This window comes from Coenobita brevimanus, chromosome 111, assembly GCF_032717465.1.
Source record: "Coenobita brevimanus isolate Jiangsu-jjx chromosome 111, ASM3271746v2, whole genome shotgun sequence".
NCBI classification, from domain to species: domain Eukaryota; kingdom Metazoa; phylum Arthropoda; class Malacostraca; order Decapoda; family Coenobitidae; genus Coenobita; species Coenobita brevimanus.
Genome location: NC_137064.1, coordinates 5,094,902 through 5,118,016, shown reverse-complemented (window position 1 = coordinate 5,118,016; position 23,115 = coordinate 5,094,902). Strand labels below are relative to the sequence as shown.

The following is a 23,115-nucleotide window of genomic DNA, read 5'->3' as shown; positions in this document are numbered from 1 at the left end:
ACTTCAGGGTATTTTTTCTTTTCTCTTCTTTTCCTTCTTTCTTTTCTCTTCTTTCTTTTTTTCATCTTCTTTTTTTTTTTTTAGGCCCGTATTCCGTTTATGTTTTGGATGATCTAAAATGCACTAGAAAAATGTCTTCGCTCTAGGTCCGTAGCCCGTCTTCGTTTTTGTGGATATGCTCTCTGTCTGTCTGTCTGTCTCTCTCTCTAATGTAGAATATTTTGATTTGTCTGTCTCTCTCTCTAATGTAGAATATTTTGATTTGTCTGTCTGTCTCTCTAATGTAGAATATTTTCATTTGTCTGTCTGTCTCTCTAATGTAGAATATTTTGATTTGTCTGTCTGTCTCTCTAATGTAGAATATTTTGATTTAGGCCCGTTTTCATTTTTCAATTTCCCGGCTAAAGTATGTCTTGTTATATACCCATTAATTTTGTCCTGGTGGTTCTGATTCTAAAATTTTCTGGGTGAGTTGTGTCTTGTTTTCGGCTGATACTTCTCCCTTGCCTCTGGAGTAGGTTAGCCTGGTGTAAAAAATTCCTGAGTAGTATCATATTTTAGGTTTTTATTCCTCTATTTTAGTTTCGCTCTGGTTGTTTCAGTTTCTTCATCGCCTACGTTTTTTTTTCTTTATCTTTGACTTGATGGCCTTTCTTTTTCTTTTTCTTTTCGTTTCAGTTTAAATTTGTTCTATCTTTCATTTAGCCTCGTCTTCCTTCTGTGTTCCATTCGTGCTTTGTTTACTTTGGACTAATATCATCTCCTAGGCAATTTTTTTTTCTCCTGTCGCTTTCAGGTAGGCCTATCTTTTATCGGTGGCATTATGTTTTTCTCGTAACATTAATGATAAGCGTAACATTAATGATACTATATCCACATTTGCTTTGGGCTTGTCAGTACGTTTTATCTCATAAGCTCCAAAGTTCATCATCTCAGCCCGGTGGGAATAGATTTGGGATGAGCGATTTTGAAGACTATTTCCATTGATGGTTCCTAAACTGAATGAAATCGCCGGAGGTAGAGTTAAAGTATACAAGTGCCGAGGACTGAAGTATCTTGTTATATCCCTCTCTTCTTTAGTGTCAATTCCAATTTCTCTTGCTTCTCTTTGCTGTGTGTAATGTTTAACGTTTTTAGGGTTATAATGGTACTAGATTTCACTCAACCGTTAACCCTCTCGTGGTCGGCACAAGGCTGGTATTCTCTTTCAGTTGACAATAGACGAATTTATTATGCTGAGGGTAAGTCAAAAGAGAATGAGAATTAATACTGCCATTTTTTTTTTTTTTTGATAGTTGACGGATTGACTCTGATGGGTAATAATGTGAACTGCATCGAGGGGGGAAAAAGTGTGAGTAGTCATGCCTGTGAGGTGGGGTGGTGATTCTTGGAGTTTGAATAGTGAGTGAATGAGTGTTTGACGCACCTCACTGGGGCATGCTGTAGGTTAGGTCTTCGTCTATCGTGTTTTTCTGTGTCCTTGCCATTTGGATGCAACCTCACCCCATCCAGAGGTGCGAGGAGGAAGTCGGGATGATGATAATGATCGGAGTGAATCAGAAATAAGTCGAGATGATGATAATGATGGGAGTGAAGAAAAAGGAATTCGGGATGATGATAATGATGGGAGTGAATCATAGTCCGAGAGTTAGTATGGTTTTTCGTTTTCACTGATCGTCTTGGAAAATATCTGGACCAGCGAGAGGAGTTGGTGTTGGTGCTGTATCCGTGTGCTCTATATCGGGCAGCATCGGCCCCTGACGCCTGCCTGCTGCCTGTCACCCTGATACCTGCCCGTCTCTGCCGCACCCACACCCAGATAACACCCCCTGCCCCATCTCACTCACCGCGGCTAAAAGTAAGGTGGGGCAGACTCCATGAGACGCTTGGCCGTGGTGCTCATCTCCGTAATTTACGCCTTTGAGCCTGTTTCGGGATATTCACCCACTATATATTCTGGGATGTATGGCCATTGCATCATCCAGGTTACCACGGCACATTTACCCTCTTTAATGTCACCCTTCGAACTTACTGTATCTACAAACTCACAAAGGGTAAATGGACACCTGAGTCGAGTGACAGTATCTGCCGGCACCAAAATCTGAACCCTGGCATTATCAGGTCAGCAGCCTCGTAGCTGGTAATGTTAACTATTTGTCCGCAGCGGCTGGGAAACTTCAAGAAAATCACTTGGAGAAGAAGAAAATGAAAGTACTGTATGTATTTATGCCTGTCAATTGAACAAGGGTCACTAAGGCAATTACCGGTAGTTTTTGTTAGGCCTCAGTCTTCCCGTACGGTTCCCAGCCTGGGGAAAGATGAGGTGTGATAAAGAAAGTCTGATACTGATCTAACCAATCGTAATAAGTGGCTAGTGATTCACGGAGTGGTTTGTCCTACATCACCCATTCTTCTATTAGTCATATATCACTGGACAACACAATATATAACGTCAGAGCACCGTAGCGAGGGCAAGAGGAAGGGTATCAGACCTCTCCACGACTGAATTTTCTTTTATCACGAACATCACCCCAAAGTTTGTCAGTCAAGATCGCAAGTAAAGGTCATGCTCCTCTCATTGTTTGACATGGAAGGAAGTGTCCACATAAAACTTCCCGCAGATATACTTACTGTATATGCAGCTTTTGACTTGGAAGGTCTGAAATGATTATGTGTGGTAAGAAGGTGCCACTGACGTGAGAAATGGATCGTTAGGTGGCTGCTTCACCACGACAATGCGCTAAGCCATGCAGCGCTTATTAAAGCAGTTTTTGGCCATGAAAAAATCCCGTTGATCCTAGTCCCATATTTTTCATCTGACTTAGCACTGTACCACTTACTGGTGTTCCCTAAGCTGAGGCTCGTGAGGAGAGAACAAAGCTTTGACAAAAAAAGAATACGTCCATTCAGAAAAGATGAATGTCTTGAAAACCATTAATAAAATAAATGTTCCGTCGATGCTTTCAGTAGTGGCAGGGACGCTGAAAAAAAGTGTGAGTATTCAGGAGAGGAGAACTTTGAAGGGGATACCTTGCATATATATTTAATATACAATAAAACCGAGTGTGTCAACCACTGTCTTAATTAGTCCCAACAAAATACCTAAAGAGTGACGCTACCAGATCAACTCCCAGAATTCGAGATGTTGCCAAGCAGCAGATAAAATCGTCTTGTGTTAGCCAGAGTCAAATATGCAAGTGGTCCGCCATGGTTTCAGGATTGATAGAAAAGTATTAAAAAATCAGAACAAGAAAAAACATGAAGAATAAAACCTCCGATATCTTGACCTAATATCTTGACCCATTCAGACCATTTTTTTTTTCTTTTCCTGCTGCCGAACGATTCTGCTTATTTTAGGAAAGACTTTTTGAATTTTGAGGCTTTCAGTATAACTTCCTTAACCCCTCCACTAACAGGGGGCTTTCATAATATAAATAAACTTGTCTGGTAGCAAGATTAATTAACTACAGAAAATAATAATAAAAAGTGAGGAGGTTAAGGGTAAAGAGGAGGAGGAAATCAAAGCATAAAAACAAGGGAAAGGGCATAAATAATAGTCCCTCAGATCTCCAGGCTTTTGTCTATTTCTCCTGCGAGTTAGTAAATGCAGCCAGTGTCTTAAAGGAAGTTTGCATTTGTCGAGAGCGAGGCCACATTCCAGCCAAGAAGCTTTAATTGGTCTTCGTCAGCAGCGGGACAGGCTCGGTAAACTAGCGGTAAAAAGTTCCGTATCGTGTGAATACCATTCGATCCTTTCTATTTTAGGCTGCCGCTTAACCCCCCTCGGAGCTCAAATTAGAAGTGTACACATGATTATTTTTGCTTTTCGCTCATCCCACGTAGAATTATTGCCCTAACGTTGGACATTCCTTTCCCCACACTTTTTTTGCTTCTGGTGACGTGACGTGATATGACTGGCCAGCGGGTTAGAAGATGGCTGTGATTGGCTGAGGTTGTGAAGAGAGGGAGTGGTGGGTGGCAGACAGAGGGTATAAAGGAGCGACGACCCCCTTCACGCACGCATTCGGTCCTCCGCCACGAACGAGACCACAGCTGCCAGGTGGGTCTCGCTGCCCTTTTTCTCCCGTGACTCCTGACAGACAGTGGTGTAGTCAGTGAAGTGTTTGTGCTTGTTATACTGTGTTTGTTCTAGTAGTTAGTCGGGGTGGTGCTTGTGTAATCAGAAATACATTCGGCCTGGAACCGAGAGGACCCGAGATCAGATCCAGGGCCGACCACGGGATCCTTGGGCAAGGTGTTCTGACCCCTAGCGTGTTTGCACCTTGAGTTGTTAATTCGACAGATGTGTGTCGTAGTTAGGTAAATGTCTGGATCCTTTCTATGTCAGTCACACGGAGTAGTTTGTCGAATTTGTGAATTTAATGTTTCTTTTCTATTCTAAGATACCCCAAGTGCATCAGCCTGACCCAGTTTTGCAAGCTTGCAATGCAAGATATATGGAGATCTCACTGGGGACGCACATCAGGTGAAAAAAGCCTTAAGTACAATCACTCCCACCTCTCCTATGAATTGCAAGAGACCTACTGAGTGATGGGGTGGCGCTTCCTTGTGTGACGCGCGATTACATTTTGACGTGTACTGTATGGCAGTCCCTTGCTCTGTGTGTGTCGCATCCTTCAGTGTACTGTCAGTGTGATGGTGCTGCGAGGGCTATGTGCTGCCTGGGGTGGGGGGTTATTTTCTATTCTCTCTGCGGGAAATATGTGAGAATTTTCTTATTATCCTTAGGATAATTTTGAGTAATAATTGCTGTTATCGTGAGTCCAGGTGTCAACAGTTAGGGACCTGCAGTTACTGATATCCTTATAGGCAGAAATGGCCTTCCTCATAGGTCACTCCTAATATCATTAGTAACTGTTCTTGTCACGGCTGAGTATCGCATCCTTGTTAATGCAGCATCACTCTCTCTCTCTCTCTCTCTCTCTCATACCGCACCCATCCTTTGATCTGCCATGCCTGTCACAGTCTCCACACCCTTTCATTAATCACCTTGACAGACTGCTAATAACTGACCTAACATTTACTGGGTCATTTACGATAATTAGGAGTGAGTGCCGTAATAATTATTCCTTTTATCCGCTAGGAGTTGTGTTTGTTTGTGTCTTTGCTTGAGTTGTGTTTATTTGTGCCTGTGTTTGAGTTGTGTTTTTTTGTGTTTTTGAGTTGTGTTTGTTTGTGTCTTTGTTTGAGTTGTGTTTATTTGTGTCTTTGTTTGAGTTGTGTTTATTTGTGTCTTTGTTTGAGTTGTGTTTGTTTGTGTCTTTGTTTGAGTTGTGTTTATTTGTGTCTTTGTTTGAGTTGTGTTTATTTGTGTCTTTGTTTGAGTTGTGTTTATTTGTGTCTTTGTTTGAGTTGCGCTTATTTGTGTCTTTGTTTGATCTGTGTTTATTTGTGTCTTTGTTTGAGTTGCGCTTATTTGTGTCTTTGTTTGATCTGTGTTTATTTGTGTCTTTGTTTGAGTTGCGCTTATTTGTGTTTTTGTTTGAGTTGTGTTTATTTGTGTCTTTGTTTCAGTTGTGCTTATATAAGTCTGTGTTTATGTATTTGTCTGTGTTTACTAATGTCTGTTTGTCTCGTTCTTGCCACTGTCAAACAATTTACTTAAGCAAACAAAGGAGAGTTTTTTTTTTTCAGTGAAGAGATTTGAAACAGGGCGTAAGTACATGATTTCCTTCCCTACTTTGATATATATATGTACCTTGTTTTGTTTTGTTTTTCTTGCTTCCACCAGATTGTTTTAAGCAACTCAAGGAAGGCCTCTCGTAGTGAAGGGGTTAGGTGGGTGGATGCCTTAGGTGGGATGAAGGTAGCGGGATATTAAGTGGGTCGGGTTTTTAAGTCACGAGAGGCTGAGATTAGTAGGTGGGCTAAGTGGGAGAGGAAGTGTGTAGGTGGGCTGGGTGGGTGGGTGGGAAGGGCCGAGGGCAGGTGGATGTGGTGCAGTGGGGCCAAAAATAGATGGGTGAGTGGGTGGGGTGCACCGTGGGTGAGTGGGTGTGTAGGTGGGTTGGGAGGATGAGGGTGGGGTAGGGTCGAATGTAGGTGGGTGTGGTGGTGTTGCCAAATATGGGTGGGAGAGTTGGGTGGGGTCCAAAGTGAGTGAGTGGGTGGATGGGTGAGAGGGCTATATTGGGTGAATGAAATTAGTCTCTTCAGCCCGAGGATGTAGTTTCAGTTTTATATGTGCTACCCTCTTACAATTACATGCAGACGAAGGGGGGCGCCTAAGAGTGAAGGGGTTAGTAGAGAGAGAGAGAGAGAGAGAGAGAAGTAGTGTCACAGTACTAAAGTAATTGAAAGTAAGTGAGCAGGTGAAAAAGTGGAAAGTATAAGTAAGTGTGTTAGTAAGGGAGGCGTTTAAATGGAGTAAATATAAGTGTATTGAGAGCTAGGAGCAAGACTAGGTGGTATAATAAGTGGGTATAAGCAGAAGTAGGTGGGATGAAGGTATAGGTGGGAAGGGTGCGGTGGGTGGGGTGCACGGTAGGTAGGTAAGTGGGTGTATAGTTGGATGGATGATTGATGGATGTGTGTTTAGGTATGTGGGTGGGTAGGCAGAGATGTGGATGTGTAGGTGGGTGCAGTGGGTGGGAAGGTGAAGGTATGGGTGTATATTTGTAGTAGGTGGGTGGGTGGATGCAGTAGGTGGAGATGTGGGTGTGTAGGTATGGTGAGTGGATAGGTGGAGGAGTGGTTGGACTGGCAGAAGTGTGTGTGTGTGTGTGTGTGTGTGTGTGAATGTAGGTGTAACGGGGTGGGTAGATGGGTGCACAGGTGGAGGTTTGAGTGAGTACGTGGGTGCGGTGGGTGGGTAGATGGATGCAGTGGGCGGGTAGGTGAGTGCAGTGGGTGGGAAGAGGGCTGTGTGGGTGGGAAAGTGGGTGGATAGGTAGGCAGAGGGTACATTACGTCACTTCCGGGTTATGTCTTATTCTGGGCCCGGCTCCACTCTCACGTAAACACTGCCTCACACTGCCCTACTAGAGAGAGAGAGAGAGAGAGAGAGAGAGAGAGAGAGAGAGAGAGAGGGGTGAGAGACAAATGGTGACATATACCATCTAACAAGTGGTATGCTTGCTTTGCTACTGTCAGAAGTAATGTATGGTAACGCTTCCATCTCTCTCTCTCTGAATTTTCTAACCACCAGTCTTTCACTCTACAGACTCCTAAACAAACAGACAGACAGAAAAATAGAAAAATATTTAGTAATTCCACATAATTTATCGGCATTTTGCGAGAACAATAAATTTCTCTCCCGTACTCGAAAACAAATAAAACGTTTAAATTCGAATGCTGTTGTCAATATGGCGGTCAAAACATACCATCTCAGCTGACAGACAAGCGCATTCCTGAGCCACAACTGAGTGACGTTGGCAAGCGCGTTTGTGGAATTTCAAGCTGGCAGGCGGAAGGAAGGGAATGTTTGTGGTGAGGAAGGAAGAAACTGCGGAAGTGAGAGAGAGGCGGAAGGGAGAATATGACGCCATGTTGACAGGGGCTACGAGGTTATTGATATTATTGTTCTGGTCTGACGAGATTATTGATATTATGGCTCTGGTATTACGAGATTATTAATATTGGTGTTTCTGGCGCTGTGAAGTAATGGTTTGCGTCATAGGCGTCGAGGTTAATATTACTGTTGCTAGGGCTACGAGAATATTGATGTTTTTCTTTGTGGTTATTATATTGTGTTTTTTCTTTCTGTAGCTATTATCACTGTTGTTTTTAAGTTCATTTTTCTTCCTTGTTCTTGTGCATTTACTGTTTCTTTATCCTCGCTCCTCTCTTCCGTCATACTTCTGCCTCTGCTCTCTCCTCATCCTCTTTTCGTCGATCGCGGTTTGAAAAATAACAGGAGCAAAATCACAGTTGATATTACTGTTTCTTCTAGTTTCAGTTATTATTTTATTCTGTTGGTAGTTATTGTTTTTATTAATTTTTCGTTTTTTTCTTCCTCCTCCTCCTCCTCCTCGTCCTCGTCGTCCTCCTCCTCATTTTTTCTTTTTCTTTTTCTACTCCAACTCGTCCTCCCCACCCCCGTCACCAAACCAAGCTCTCGGACGCCAAACTAAGAGGGGGGGGGGGATGTGTGTGTGTGTGTGTGTGTGTGTGTGTGTGTGTGTGTGTGTGTGTTGTAACGGGCGCACTGTTATTTCTGTATATATGTCGTACTTGTTGTCCTTACATAATTTCAGATTTATTTTCTTAGTTTTGAAAACAGAAAGAACTGTAATTATGATGATAAATTATGGTTATATGAAGAAGGTAACGGTAATAATAACAACAACAACAACTATAATAGTAATAGAGTAATAATAATAATAATAATAATAATATAGTAATAAAGAGAGTGGGAGAGTAGCAATGCGTGCCAACCCCCTCTTCCTCCTCCCACTCCCCTTACTTCTCCTCCTCTCCCCTCTCTCCCACCTCCCTCTGCTCCCCCTTTTTCTTCCTTTCCTACCCGACTCTCCCCTCCTTCCCCTTCCCTCCCGTCTCTCCCCTCCTCCCCTCTCCCTTTCCTCCATCTTTTCTTCTCCCTCACATTCTTTCCTCCAGTTTTTGCTTCTTCCTCCAACCTCACTGACCCCCTACCCCTCCTCCCCATTCCTCCTCCTCCTCCTCCTCCTCCTCCTAACAGTATCCCTCCCAATCCCTTTCCTTCTCCCTCGTTCCTGCTTTCTCCCCCCCCCTCTCTCTCTCTCTCTCTCATCCCAACTTTCCCCTTCTCCTTCCTCTTTCTTCCCTTCCTTTCTCTTCCCTTCCCTTCTGCCCCTCTCTCCCCTTCCTTCTCATCCTCCTCTTCCTCTTCTCAATTCTCTCTCCCTTTTTCCCTCTCTTCCTCCTCTTCCTTCCTTAGTCTTTCACATTTTCATCTCCCCTTCTCTCCATTCCTCCTCCCTCCCCCAATACCCCTCCTTCCTCCCTCAATACCCCTCCTCCCTTCCCCAGTACCCCTCCTTCCTCCCCCAATACCCCTCCTTCCTCCCTCAATACCCCTCCTCCCTTCCTCAGTACCACTTCTTCCTCCCCCAGTACCCCTCCTTCCTCCCCCAATACCCCTCCTTCCTCCCCCAATACCCCTCCTTCCTCCCCCAGTACACCTCCTTCCTCCCCCAATACCCCTCCTCCCTCCCTCAATACCCCTCCTTCCTCCCCGACACCCCTTCTTCCTCCTCCAACATCCCTCCTTCCTCTCCCTTCCTTCATCTCTCCCCTCCCTCTGTCATCTTACCTCCTCCTCCCTCTCTCCCCTCTTCCCTCTACCTCCCCTCCTTTTCCCCTTCCACCCCCTCCTCCCACCTTCCCTCCCCTTTCCTCCCTCAGCCACATTCCTCCCTCAGCCACATTCCTCCCTCACTACAACGAAAACAAGAAAATAAATAGCAACAAAAACAACGTTAAGAAAAAAAAAACACGATAAGAAAAAAAACATGATATAAACAGGCATGAAGGAGAGATGAAAAATTTATAAAAAACAAATAAATGAATAAAAACACGAATAAAGGAGTAACGATAAAAAAGGCATGAGTGAGAGGCGATAGATAAATGGACAGATAGATAGATAAATGAATGAAAGGGTTAAGTAAAGGGATGTGAAGATGTAGGTGTGACATAGGTAGGTAAAAGAATGATGTATTGAGCTGTTGATGGCATGGATCTCTGTCTGTCTGTCTGTCTCTGTCTGTCTGTCCGTCTGTCTGTCTGTCTGTCTGTCTGTCTGTCTCTCTCTCTCTCTCTCTCTCTCTCTCTCTCTCTCTCTCACACACACACACACACACACACACACACACACACACACACACACACACACACACACAATCAATCATTTATACCGTATCTCTACCAAAAAACAGATCACTACTACACCCACATATCATGAATAATCAACTTGTATAATATTTTCCACATCATTATTCACTCTAATATGGTGAATAAAGTGCTTGATAACTGTAAGAATGAAGAGGAAAGGATAATGAAGAAATCCCATACATCACGCAACCTCTTCATTCTAAGGACGTCTTTTCATATTCTTCACGATGACTCCATACGATTTTAGCCACCTTGAGAGAGAGAAATTTTATATATTAACCTCTCCCGTGCTGTGACCCTCTCTTAATCTAAATAAGTCTGGAAAATCGCATGAAAAATGAAAAAGAAAAACCAAAAACTCAAACTAAAGGGGTTAAGGCCAAGAATTTTTATATAATGTGGAGCATATGTAACGCTCTTCTTCTTGGTTATTTTTCGTGTGTTGCGGGGGTGGCTCATGGTTATTTTTCGTGTGTTGCAGGGACGGGTCATGGTTATTTTTCGTGTGTTGCAGAGACGGGTCATGGTTATTTTTCGTGTGTTGCAGGGACGGCTCATGGTTATTCTTCGTGTGTTGCGGGGGCGGCTCATGGTTTCGTGTGTTGCGGGGGCGGCTCATGGTTTCGTGTGTTGCAGGTGCGGCTCAATAGGGGTTTTCAAATCTCTATCCCACACCATCCCTTCATATCCTACTCCCACTGCCACACTAACTAATCCCTATCCTACATCATCTCTTCATATCATGCTCCCACTGCCACACTAACCAATTCCTATTCTACATGATCTCTTCATATCATGCTCCCACTGCCACACTCACGCCAACACCAGCAGACTCAGCCGTTCCTGCAGCACACAGATATCGCTAAATGGGTTTCTATTGGAGCGCTATTTTCGGACCAGGCTGTGATCCCTGACTCCTCGACTTCCCTTCTCACCTACTGACAGATTGGCAAGGCGGGCGGGTATTGACAAGCTCATTTATTATTTCTACTACGTCTGATATACTCCTTTCACGCTAACTTGTCCTAAAATTGCCATCATGCCGTCTTGAATACTGAGATACAGCAATATATTAACGATGGAATATCATGCTGGTCGCTAAGAAGTGCTATGGAAGGGATGCTGAGCCGTAGTATTGTCTTTTTCTGACACTGAACTACGTGAAATAAGCTGCAAAGGGATGAAAATATGAGCCAAGTCAGTAAAAAATGGGTGTATGGTGTTTCCTTTATCATCATCATCATTATCATCATCTTCCTCTTCTTCTTCTACTCCTACTTCTTCTTCTTCGTCTCCTCCTCCTCCTCCTCCTCCTCCTCCTCCTCATTCTTCCTCTTCTGTTTTAAGGCACCAGTATAGGAGTGGTTGTATGACCGGGTAGGTGTATGAACCAGATTATTCTTCTCAACCCACACTCGAATGTAGCTATTGTTAAAATAAACACATTTCTTTAGGCGACGCTTAATCCCTACTCCAAACACCATCTCTAGAACCATCCAACACTTCTTGCTCTTAATCCCTGCTTGATCACTAGCCCCACTAATTCTACCTAAATATTTTTCGCCACCTTTTGGACGTATTATTTATAGTTTCTTCTTTCACTCTGCAGACCATGGTATTCAGCTAAGGAAATATCTTTCACTAAGATTAATGAAGGCTGTATTCTCCGATGCTAAATAACGTCGTCTAATAATAATAATAACAATAATAATGATGATGATGATAATAATAATAACAATAATAAAATACGTCATTGAATTCAAGAAGTTAATTCCACTCTAACGCCATGCATACCACAAACAACAAGCGCGTCTTAAATGGCGGAGTAAACATTGCCAAAAGCGGCGACACGGGAGCCAGCATTTTGGCGCGAAGTTAAAAGGCGAGGCTGACACGTTGCCAAAACAGGAAGGTGGGAAATTAGTAGCAGTTGTGAAGGCTAAATGACGGTGTGAGAGCCTGCCAAAAGAGGAATGAGAGAAGCTGGAGATTATGTGACAGTAGGAAGCTTGCCAAGAGTGAGGAAAAGAGTGGATGGATGTGGCGGTTGTATGACGGGGTGGGAGGAACAAGAGACTGGAGGTTATATGACGGAAAATGAGAGAGAGAGAGAGAGAGAGAGAGAGAGAGAGAGAGAGAGAGAGAGAGAGAATACATGATAGGTAGATAGATGGACAGATAGAGGAGGGGGAGGGCGCTGAAAGAAATTAAAGAGTGTTTGGATCTGAAGGCTGTATGGCGCGGTGAGGGACTAAGCATGCATGAGAGGGATGGAAAACAGGTACTCGTATTTTTGGCAAACTGTTCCATTTTTTAACATCCATGACTAAAACTGACAAATTTTCCTCTCGCCATTTTTCCAAACCAGTTTTCTTACTCTTGGCATATTGTTCTATCTTTACTCCTCAAAACAACCACACTCTTTTTACCTTCTTCGGAACACGACAGGTAAAGGAGAGCAGCATGAACTTATCTTGTTCTTGGAGAAAACTTCGAAATAACCCTTCACTGAACTCAGACTCTTAATCCTACAGTACCATTTTTGCAGGGTGTACTCTCACAGCCAACCTCACCCTCCACCACCATTCCACCTCATCCTATTTCTTTGTTCTCCGTGCCTATCTTTTTGTCCCCATGTCTATTTCTTTGTCTTCCATGCCCATTTCTTTGTCCTCCATGCCTATTTCTTTGACCTATGCCCATTTTTTTTCTTGTCCTCCATGCCTATTTCTTTGTCGTCCACGCTCATTTTTCTTTGTTCACCTCCTTGGGACTTTTATTTTGGGAGGATATTTTGAAATAAACCTTCACTACACTCAAACCACTGAATCTACAACACCCATTTACACAGGGTATACTTTCCTACCCCACACCCACCGCCCACAAAATTTTCATCCCTTTCCACCCACTCCTTTGTTCACCACGCCCACTCCTCTGTCTCCCCACCACCTCTTTTCACAGTTTTATCGCGCGATGCAGGTTTTTGCTGTCGAGGAGGGCGCATTTTCTTTTCTCTTGTCTTTTTATTTGTTTTCGTTTATTTTTCCTTTTTCTATTCCTTTTTCGCATTTGCTTTTCCTTATTTTATTTTATTTTTTTTTTAACCCTGACCCTTGCCAGTAACCTTCATAACCACCAGCCTTATTTCCTTCCTCTTTCAGCACTTTTTTTTTTAAATATAATTTATCTCCTCAAAACGCCACTTAGCTCTTTTTTCTCTTCCTCTTTTTTGGTATATTTAACCTACACAATAACACTAAACTCTCTTCTCCTTTTAACCTCCATGGCACCACTAACTCTCTTCCCATCCTCTTTTTCGGCATATATAACCTCCACAATAATACTAAACTCTTTTCCCTTCCTCTTTTTTGGCATATCCAACCTACACAACAACACCAAACTCTTTTTCCTATCTCTTTTTGGCATATTTAACCTCCACAATAACACCACAGTTTTTCCTTCCTCTTTTTGGCATCGTCTCCCCGCTGCCACTCTACCTGCAGCTGTCACGGTGCTTCCCAGGTTCACTTACCCCTTACCGCTGACACCTCACCTGCCCGCCACCTCACATCTGCCCCATCTTTCTCTTCTACCTCCCAATTTTGCTCCCTTCTCTTCTTTTTCTCTTACCTCCCTTTTCTGCTCCCTTCTCTTCTTTCTCTCCCACCTCCCTTTTTGCTCCTCTCTCTTGCCTCTTCTTTCTCTCTCTTACCTCCCCCTTTTGCTCCCTTCTCTTGTGTCTCTCCCACCTTCCCTTTTTTGCTCCCTTCTCTTCTCTCTTCTTTCTCTCATACCTCCTGTTTTTGCTACCATCTCTTCCCTCTTCTTTCTTTCCCACCTCCCCTTTTTGCTCCCTTTTCTTCTTTCTCTCTTACCTCCTCTTTTTGCTCCCTTCTCTTCTCTCTTCTTTCTCTCTCTCACCTCCCTCCTTTTGCCCCCTTCTCTCCTCTCAACGCCATGCTTCTTCCAATAGTCCTCTGCACCCTCCTCCTCCTTCTGCCTCTCCTTCCCACTTTCCTTCCCTCATTGACCCTCACAATACCCTATCACGCCCTTCTCCCCCCTTCTCTCTCTCTCTCTCTCGTCGCATTTCCCACAAAACCCTCACCACGCCCCGCTCCGCCCTTCATTATGGAGCCTAAAAATAAGCGTAACATATTTTCCTGTGTTAGGGTTTTGTGTGTGTGTGTGTGTGTGTGTGTGTGTGTGTGTGTGTGTGTGTGTGTGTGTGTGTGTGTGTGTGTGTGTGTGTGTGTGCTAAATATTGTTCATCATTTATTCATTTCTGTAATCTGAGGTCTTGTACATGACACCTTTGTACATTTTTATTTATCCCAGACCTAGAAATAAAAATAGGGACCTGGACCTTAAATTGACAGTTACGTGTCGCCTTCTGGGGGAATATTTGGGTGTTTTCCTTGTCAGTCACAGAGGGTTTGGTTGTGTGGGGCGACAAGCATCATAAGGGTGGCGGAATACAAATGGTTTTTCTGCTTTGTACTTCGGTATTTTGATTACATTTGACACGACATAAGGGTTTGTTTTGTTATTTTGGGATTTTTAATCATTTCTTGAAGATTGAGAATGCGTGATAATAAAGAAACCAGTCAGGCAGTGATATCAAGCTCTGAATGTGTTCTGCTGCACTCACAGAAGCGGCCATTTTCAGTGTGTGTCCCTAACTGTGCCACTCACTCACTCACTGAATCATTATGCCTTGTGGGGGGATGGAAACTGGCAGGCTGAAATCGTAGTTTAATGAGCATCACACTTATGAGGGGTGCTGCGGGGTGAAGGGTACTGGTGGCATGTCTGGTGTGCGTTTGAGGTACAGTATGTGTTGTGTTTCTGGGCGACGCAGCCAAAGACAAGTGGAAGTGTTGGGGTGCATACGATGGGGATAGGTCCGGTCCTTTGATTTGTACTAGACTGTTGCCAGCTATTTTGTTTATCTTTGCCACACACAATATCAGAGTTCAAATTTGTTTTAGTTTTGTATTCATGTATTTTACGTATAATCTCTGGGAATTTCAGGGTTACAGTACCGGCTACAGTCAAAGCGTGTTATCAAGCTCCGATTGCGTGTTTTTCTTGTTCGTTTGGTTTGTTTCTGCGGGGTGCTTTCCTTGTCAGTTACTTTAGGTGGCTGGTGTATGTGGGTCGACAGGCGATACGTGGGTGCCAGTCAGAGTGTGATACAAGCTCAAGTTCCTCCTGCGCGAGCGCGAATATGGGTCCAAGTATGGCTGGCGCTCGCAGTGTGTCTCTTGGCGGCCGCTAGGGGAACACTGGAGGACGGCAAGGGTTTTCGGTACGTTTAGCTATTCATTTATTTTTTCATTAAATACAGAGAATCATAGAAGCGATCACCACTGTATAGTGACAGATTTTGAAATGGGATTTTTTTCCTCCGGTTTTTGTTAGCTCCCAGTGAACCTGTACATTTTACAGTTTTCAGGGATACTGTAGACATTTTTATCGACGTAAAGCAATATTCTTTTCTTTCCAACTTCGAGCAGTATTTTACAGATTTCTGCCAAGCTGTCGCGATATTTTAGATACTCTAGCACTGCATTCGATTTTTTTTTTTTTTTTTTTTTTATCTAGCAACATTCTGGCGCCACGGAATCCACTTGATATGGTTACTTGTTTTTATATTATTTTTGCTGTGTTCAGACGTTGTTTATTCAGCCGTGGGAACTTTTCGAACTGGAGTGGTTAGATATGGGTTTCATTAATGCCTACAGTACGATAAACCATACCTAAGTTGAACATAACCGTCTGGAGGCATCAGTAAATAAATATTTAGATAAATAAAGCAAAAGCTACGTCACCGTGTAAGGAGGGTTACTAGCGAGTTTTGGCGCCATTTCTGAATTTATTTTGGCGGCCCCCCTCAGTGCCTTAATGGGCTATATTGGGTGGGGTGTCCTTGGCTCACCCCTCTACCTCCCTCACCTCCCATCCCCTCACCCCCAGCTTCTAGCCTAAGTTATTTCCAGAGATACAGTTGGTTGTGGGTGGGAGGTGGGACGGACGCCATATTACCACACCCGCTACATTTGAGAGAGAGAGAGAGAGAGAGAGAGAGAGTACTGGGAGCAGTCTTTAAGTGAACACAAGAATTACTCTCACTCTAAATTACACAGAGTTCTTAGTCGAAAAGTTAGACCTAGAACAAAACAAAGGAGTCGATCTATGGAAGTGTTAGACCGAAAGCAATGAATGGGAGACCGGGCTGAAGGTGGGAGGAACGCCATATTGCCACACCCAAAACATTAACGGAGTGTGTGTAGCCGAGGGGTGCTGTTGATAGGAGAGTTCGGCCGCATTAGGCTTCGTAACACCTCTTCCTCAACGATTTATTTTGCATATTTCCCCTTAACATTATCTTTGATGTTGCTTATATCTTTTTCATATCAATATTGTTCGTATCAATACCGCAGGAAAAAAAAAACGAGCAATGTCCTGAATAAATCGCCAGGGAGGAAAAATCAAGAAATTTCAAAAAGCGTTTAGAAGAAGAGGGTACAGGAGATGGAAGAGGAAGAAGAAGAAGAGTTAGACCAAGAACGAGGTAGAGAGAAAAGGTGGTAGGAAGGGTACTAAACCATATGAAAGTCGAGGGCTGGAGGGAGAAGCAGGGGTAGGGGGTGGGGGAAGTAGGTGGTGAGAGAGGCTGAGGCATTACATGGGACGGGGTGAAGTGTCATGGGAGGGGAGATCGTTACTGAGTGGGGACGGTGATGCCTGGAGGCCCTCTTATCCAGGTCTCCCCTCCCAGGATGTAGCGTCAGGCAATAAACAGACAGGACATGATAAGCAAATAAATTGATAGAAATACGCGGATCAACAGACGGATCGACAGAGGAGCCGTAGTGGATAAGGGGTACTGTGTCTGCCTCCCGTTCTGCAGTGATGTAGGCGTAGGTTTGAAGTCCTGCCCTGGCGAATATTTAAAAGGAAGCTCAGCCTGTCAGTCCATATAATGAAGCACACATACTTCACACGGAAAATCTGTGCCAAAGCAACATTTCACCCTTAACAAGCACCTCTCCTTACACACACACACACACACACACACACACACACACACAAAACACGATACACAAATAAAACACACACACACACACACACACACACACACACACACACACACACACACACACACACACACCTTCCTGTTTCGTACTTGACCAGCATAAGAAATAGGTTCAATAGAATCTCATTTTTTCAATGTGGTTTGATTGAATTTGAGACCTTGATAAAAAAAAAAAAGTATGATAGACCTTGATGAGTCTGATAAAATTAGACAGTATAGATTATTTTTTTAGTTGATTTTCCTTCCTCTGTTCATCTTCTGTTAAAAAAAAAATAAATAAAATAAAAGTAAGGATCAAGGGGGAGCGTGGGGGGGGGATGTGCACTTCCCCCCCTTCCCTATTTTCGGTAGATCACTGATTAGTTTCAATAAAAGAATATTATTATTTATTAAAACATATGCAAAAAATATCTGAAATGAATGTTATTACCACAGAACCATTTCAATAAAAAGAGTGATTTGATGATAAATTTTGAGGTATATACTAAATAGCATCATTCAAACCTGTGGCAATGTCGCTGGGTATCACGCCTCCTCCTCCCAACTTTTTTTTTTTTCGTGTTGGATCCAGCCCTGATAAATCTTGACAGGCTTTAAAAGCGTGTGATTTTCCTTTCAGGTGGTTTTGCTGTCGACTTCACCCTCACTCACACCCCCTTGACAAAGTTTGACAAATATGATAACATCTGATAAAGTTGTATAGCGTTTGATTCTTCTCTTTCGTCTGATTAAGTTGGACAAGGTACGATAAAGTTCGATAGTGTTTACTGGCGTTTGATTTTCGTTTTCTGGTGATTTTTACTGATGACTTCACCCACACCAACGCGTCCTCTTATCTGGCGATGAATGGCATAGTATAATAAATTCAGAGAGTAAGAGAGTTTGATAGAATGTAGTAGCAATGTGATATTTCTTTCCAGGTGGTTTTTGCTGACGACTTCACCCACACCCACACCCACACCCCGACGCCAAGATGGTGGTCACTTCACGCATGCTCGCCGCCCACGTCAACGGCTACCCAGTGGACGCCAAGGCACGCTTCTGGTCCAACTACTACAGGTCTCTTAAGGGTCAGTGTCACAGGAGTAGCTCTGGGGATGTACAGGAGGGTCGATCAAATACGTCACTCAGTCCTCGTGTGTTGTGGGGACGGCTTGGCTTGTCTAACTTGCGCATCTTCCACTTCCCATAACCCCTTATTCCTTTTTTTTTTTTTTGTTCATTGTCTGCTCCATTACGTCCTGCATTGCGTGATCAGTTCCTTCATGAGGCAGCTTAAATTTCTGCGCTCCCCACGCCAGCAGACTGAGCCGTACTAGCAACACACAAGATGAGAGCGCAATTTACCCATTATTTTGTATTTGAAGACCTACATATGTACGTCCATTAGGCAAAATTTGTATTGACTACGAAATGTGTATTTATCCACGACCAACATTGTTCCTGTTCACTGTTTTTTTAAAGCCATTGTGTTTTTTTTACAGTATATTATGGATTTCATATGATATGGTATATAAAGTTCCGTTTGTGTTCAGTATTACTAGAAATAGCAAGCATATTCGAAAATAATTTCATCCATTATTTCAAAACGTAGAGACTAAAAGCAAGGATACTTTTTGTAGACATAGTTCTGTACACACACACACACACACACACACACACACACACACACACACACACACACACACACACACACACACACACACACACACACACACACACACACACACACATGCGCGTCTCCCAAACGATATTTTGTATATTTTACAAACAAGAATAATGATACACAGAACAACACAGCAAAATTCCTAATATATAAATACCCATCTCTATCTATCTGTCTATCTATCTATCTATCTAGAAGGCTTATTCTAGTAGGGATAGGCGACTCTGGCACCTTATCTATCCATTTTATCTATATCGGTATTCTCGTGCGGCAAGGCGTGGTTTAGTGGGTTCAGACGCTCCAGCTGGATGTGGCCGATAGGGATTTTAGGGTCATATTCCAACTGACTTCTTGGCTCCTCGTAACGTTTCTTCCTCAGTGATTTATTGAGCGATTTATTTAGCTTGAGTATCGTCTTGTATGTTACTGATGAAACTGTGTCCATACTCAAGCGATGTCAGTGGTACAGGGGACAATGAAATAAATCGCCAAGGAAGAGGTGCTACGAAGTCTGATGTGTCACTTAGAATATGGCAATAAATCCGAGGAGGGGTTGGGAATTATCTGGCCTCTCTCTTTGCCTGGTAACCCCCCCTCAGGAGACAATGAAATAAATCGCCAAGGAAAAGACGCTACGAAGTCTCATGTGTCACTTAGAATACGGCTAGAAGTCCGAGGAGGGGTTGGGAATTATCCGGCCTTTCTCTGCCTGCTAGCCCCCCCTCAGGAGACAATGAAATAAATCGCCAAGGAAAAGACGCTACGAAGTCTCATGTGTCACTTAGAATACGGCTATAAATCCGTGGAGGGGTTGGGATTTATCTGGCATCTCTCTGCCTGGTAACCCCCCTCCCTCACCCCTTCGCACCCCCGCACTCCTCTGTGTTAAAAAAAAAAAAAAAAAAAATCTACTACCCACGTATGATGCTCATTTGTCTTGTGTGTAACGTGATCCGACTCCATCAGCACTCCTGACGCTGGGTGTGAATATAAGTAAATAATAAATAAATTAATTAATTAATAGCCGCTTCTGAGTTCCCGGCCAAGGAGCACCACAGTAATATCACCCTAAAGATTTAGTGGAATGAAATTACTTGTCAGGGTGAAATCGCATATATTCGTTATCTTGAAGTGGTTAATCGTTCGTTGGAAATCTGTTATCGACTTCAGCAGCTATGGTTGGTCTTTCACTTATTACGGCTGGCGATATATGGATTTTAACTCTGGCCATCACCAGACGATTTTAATTGTTGCAAGAAGACCTTCCTTTGTCTAAGGTTCTAGAACGATCTCGGTTAATTCAGGAAGATCATCGTGGATACTCCTCAAGGTGACCTCACACTGGACGGGAAACGACTGACGTGTTTCCTGTTTCTGCGAGCCAAATGGCCAAAAGTCAGTGGAAAGCAGCTTGCTGGGAGGTTTGTTGCTGTGATGAGTATCCAAATGAGGATAATATCAAATTTTCATCAAAAATAAAGTATTCCATTACAACAAGAAGCATGATTAAAAACGGCTTGCAAAAATGGTGGACATGTTAACTGTTTTTTTGTCGAATGTGATGTCACCTTTAGCCATGAATACGAATGTACAGTAACTTAGGCAGGTTGTCCCCCAGTGCACTTCCTCAAGATTCCCCCCCATGGTACGCTAAGTTAAGGCTGTCCCTGCCCGAGTTGGCTGTTGTCACACTTTCAGGTCTTCTCATCGAATCCTGCCGGGACAACAGACATTTCCAGAGAAGAGCCTCGTCCACGGGTATCCGAACTGTATGCGAACCGTGGCATCACCTCATCCCCTTACTCCGGTCCAGCAGTGTATCCTAAGAGCACCTACCCTCTCATTCTGAACACGATATCCCCCTCCGTCCGTCCTGCCGCCCAGCTGTAAACAGAAAACGCATAATGGGGGCAAACATCCGCAGCGCTAGATGGTGAGTAATGGCGGGAACTTGGAAGAACGGTTTGAATCTGTGGGAGCTGTGATTGTTTCGTGAATAAGTGGTGGACATCTGTGTGAGAACTGTAATTTTGTGGACGAACTGTACTTGAGTGAGAGCTGTGGGTAACTGTGGAAGAATGGTAATTTATTTGAGTGAGAACTGTGGGTAATTTTGAGGAGAATCTGTGAGAGTACCCAAGTATCACCTACGGTTCCTTTTATTCCCCGTTATACTTTTATTTTAGTTCCCTCTTACTTCCTCCTTCCCCCCCTTTTCTTTTCATTTTGTATTTCTCGGTTCCCTCATCTTTAATGTTTTTTCCCTGCGCGTGCGTGCGTGCGTGCGTGCGTGTGTGTGTGTGTGTGTGTGTGTGTGTGTGTGTGTGTGTGTGTGCGTGTGCGAGCGTGCGTGCGTGCGTGCGTGCGTGCGTGTGTGTGTGTGTGTGTGTGTGTGTGTGTGTGTGTGTGTGTGTGTGTGTGTGGAGAGAGAGAGAGAGAGAGAGACAGAGAGAGAGAGCTCCAAATATCAACTATCATCACTAATTCTCACTCTCCTTTCCCCCCCAGACGTTCGACAAAGATGCTCAGACCACTACAACACAAACACTGCTCTCTCTACGTAGCCTAGAAGCACCGCCTAACCTTAATAGATAGATAGATAGAGAGATAGACATACAACCAATGAGTGTTTGGGATTAACCTAAAAGAACTTCATCTTGTAGACAGTCAGCTGCGACGCTCTATTCTATCAATATTTACTCGTATCTATGGTCTGTAATCAAAACACTGAGTTGCATCTAGTATCACTTCTAAATACACATTCAGTTCTGCCTAGTGCCATATTTTAGATGCTTGGGAATGTATTAAGAGTATTTTTGTATTGAATTTTGCTATGAAAACATGGGAACCATTAACAATTGCCAATAAAGGTTGATGCCACTTACAACACACAGATAAGTTACCTAAGACCAGCCACACCAATTTTAACAACTAGCTAAACCACTTCACACCTGGTACGGCACTTTTAACAACTAGCTATACAACCTAACACCAGATGCACCACTTTTAACGGCTGTTTATACTACCTAACACCAGGCTACACCACTGAACACCAAACTATTGCCGTGGAATGAGCGGTACCACCACACCACCACAACCACACCACCACCACAGCACTAGCATCTGAACACCACGGACGTCTCCACCACCAGCGCTGCCCCCCTCCGTGAAAGCAAGCTGAAGACGCACTGAAAGCAAACTGTGGTCTCTAAACAGGATGAGAACGGGATCAAAGCACGTTAAAGACAGGTTCAAAATTGGACCAAAACATGTTTACAACAAGTTATGGTCTCACAACAGGATCAGAACATGTTGGAAACAGGTTATGGTCTGAAAATTGGATCAAAATACGCTTAAAACAGGCTATGGTCTCATAATATGATCAAAGTACGTCAAAATATAAAGCTTATGGTTCCAAAACAAACTCAAAACACGTGGGCAACAAGTTATGACCTGAAGACAGGTTGAAAACATGAAAAAAAAAAAAAGTTGTGTTCTCAAAACACGTGTGGTGGCCGCTCCCCCAGCCAGTCCAGCCACGAGGTCTCTCAGCTAGGCCAGACCAAGGGCAGGGAGGTCTTGCGTGGAGTTCCTTTGAGAATAAGTTACCGTCACCACAGTCATCACCGCCATTACCACCATATCATTACGCTCCCTTAAAGTTAGCGACGCTCGTGTAGTTGCTTGGCTCCTCCGCTTCGTTTCTGTGATACGTTTTAGTTTCATCGTGTTTCCCCTACTCGCTGGCTACCTTCATGTCCTCGCAAGTGAAGCGCTGACGTGCGAGGCGTCAATGGAAGGCGGGCCAGCGAGATTATTTATGTTTGTAGTCGTGGCTCCCGGGTTTGCCGCCACCACGCACACTCCTATTCGCACCACCACTCATCTCGTCATCTCATCGGTTTTCTGAGTTCCATCCGACTGTATAATGGCAAAATATATCAAAATATTACAAAATTTTGCATCGTGTATTATTTACCTCCTGTATGCAACCAGTCATCACTAAAGTAGGTTGAGGAATGAGGTTTTGAAATATTGGTTTTTATTTTTTATTAGTACTACAAATTAGGAAAAAACTAGCAAATCAGTTACATAGGTAGCGATGGAACTTTAATAGGTAATTCATCTCTAATTTACTGAAGACTTAATAAACAAGGGCACAAAAAAGGCAAGATATAAAGGAGTACATGTTGAGAGCTACAATAACCATAGTTCAGTTACAAAAGATCTTTAAAGTATTGTCAGTAGTTCCATCTGGCTATGTGCTTGAGTTATCGGTACTTATCCTGTATTTGTTAGTGAGAGCAAGGATCATTAATAATACATGACAAACGACACCTTCGATAGCCGCACCCATCCCTGCACTTTTCTAAGGGGAAAGACACAATTAATTACTAGTTTATTACTTAAATGACACCATTTTAGCTCACATGCTGTCTCTGTCTATCTACCAATCTATCTATAACCAGACGCCTTAATCCACTAAGGGGTGGCCAAAAGCAAATCGCCTCCA

General features: G+C 43.4%; 1 protein-coding gene across 1 annotated transcript; it reads left to right on the top strand.

Moving 5' to 3' along the window:
* The first annotated feature begins 3,925 nt into the window (after positions 1-3,925).
* LOC145417709 (uncharacterized) lies at positions 3,926-22,562 on the top strand. The gene is made up of 4 exons (XM_080286311.1): positions 3,926-4,060; positions 17,857-18,006; positions 20,332-20,535; positions 21,111-22,562. Exons 2-3 carry the CDS (start codon positions 17,910-17,912, stop codon positions 20,490-20,492), a joined length of 258 nt encoding a protein of 85 aa, XP_080142437.1. The 5' UTR covers positions 3,926-4,060; positions 17,857-17,909; the 3' UTR covers positions 20,493-20,535; positions 21,111-22,562.
* Positions 22,563-23,115: the final 553 nt, after the last annotated feature.

Excerpts from the sequence above, each read along its gene's own strand:
- LOC145417709 (XM_080286311.1), top strand. The coding sequence starts at position 17,910 with ATGGTGGTCACTTCACGCATGCTCGCCGCCCACGTCAACGGCTACCCA. Across the intron at positions 18,007-20,331 it reads CTACTACAGGTCTCTTAAGG|ACATTTCCAGAGAAGAGCCT; the intron begins GTCAGTGTCACA and ends CCGGGACAACAG.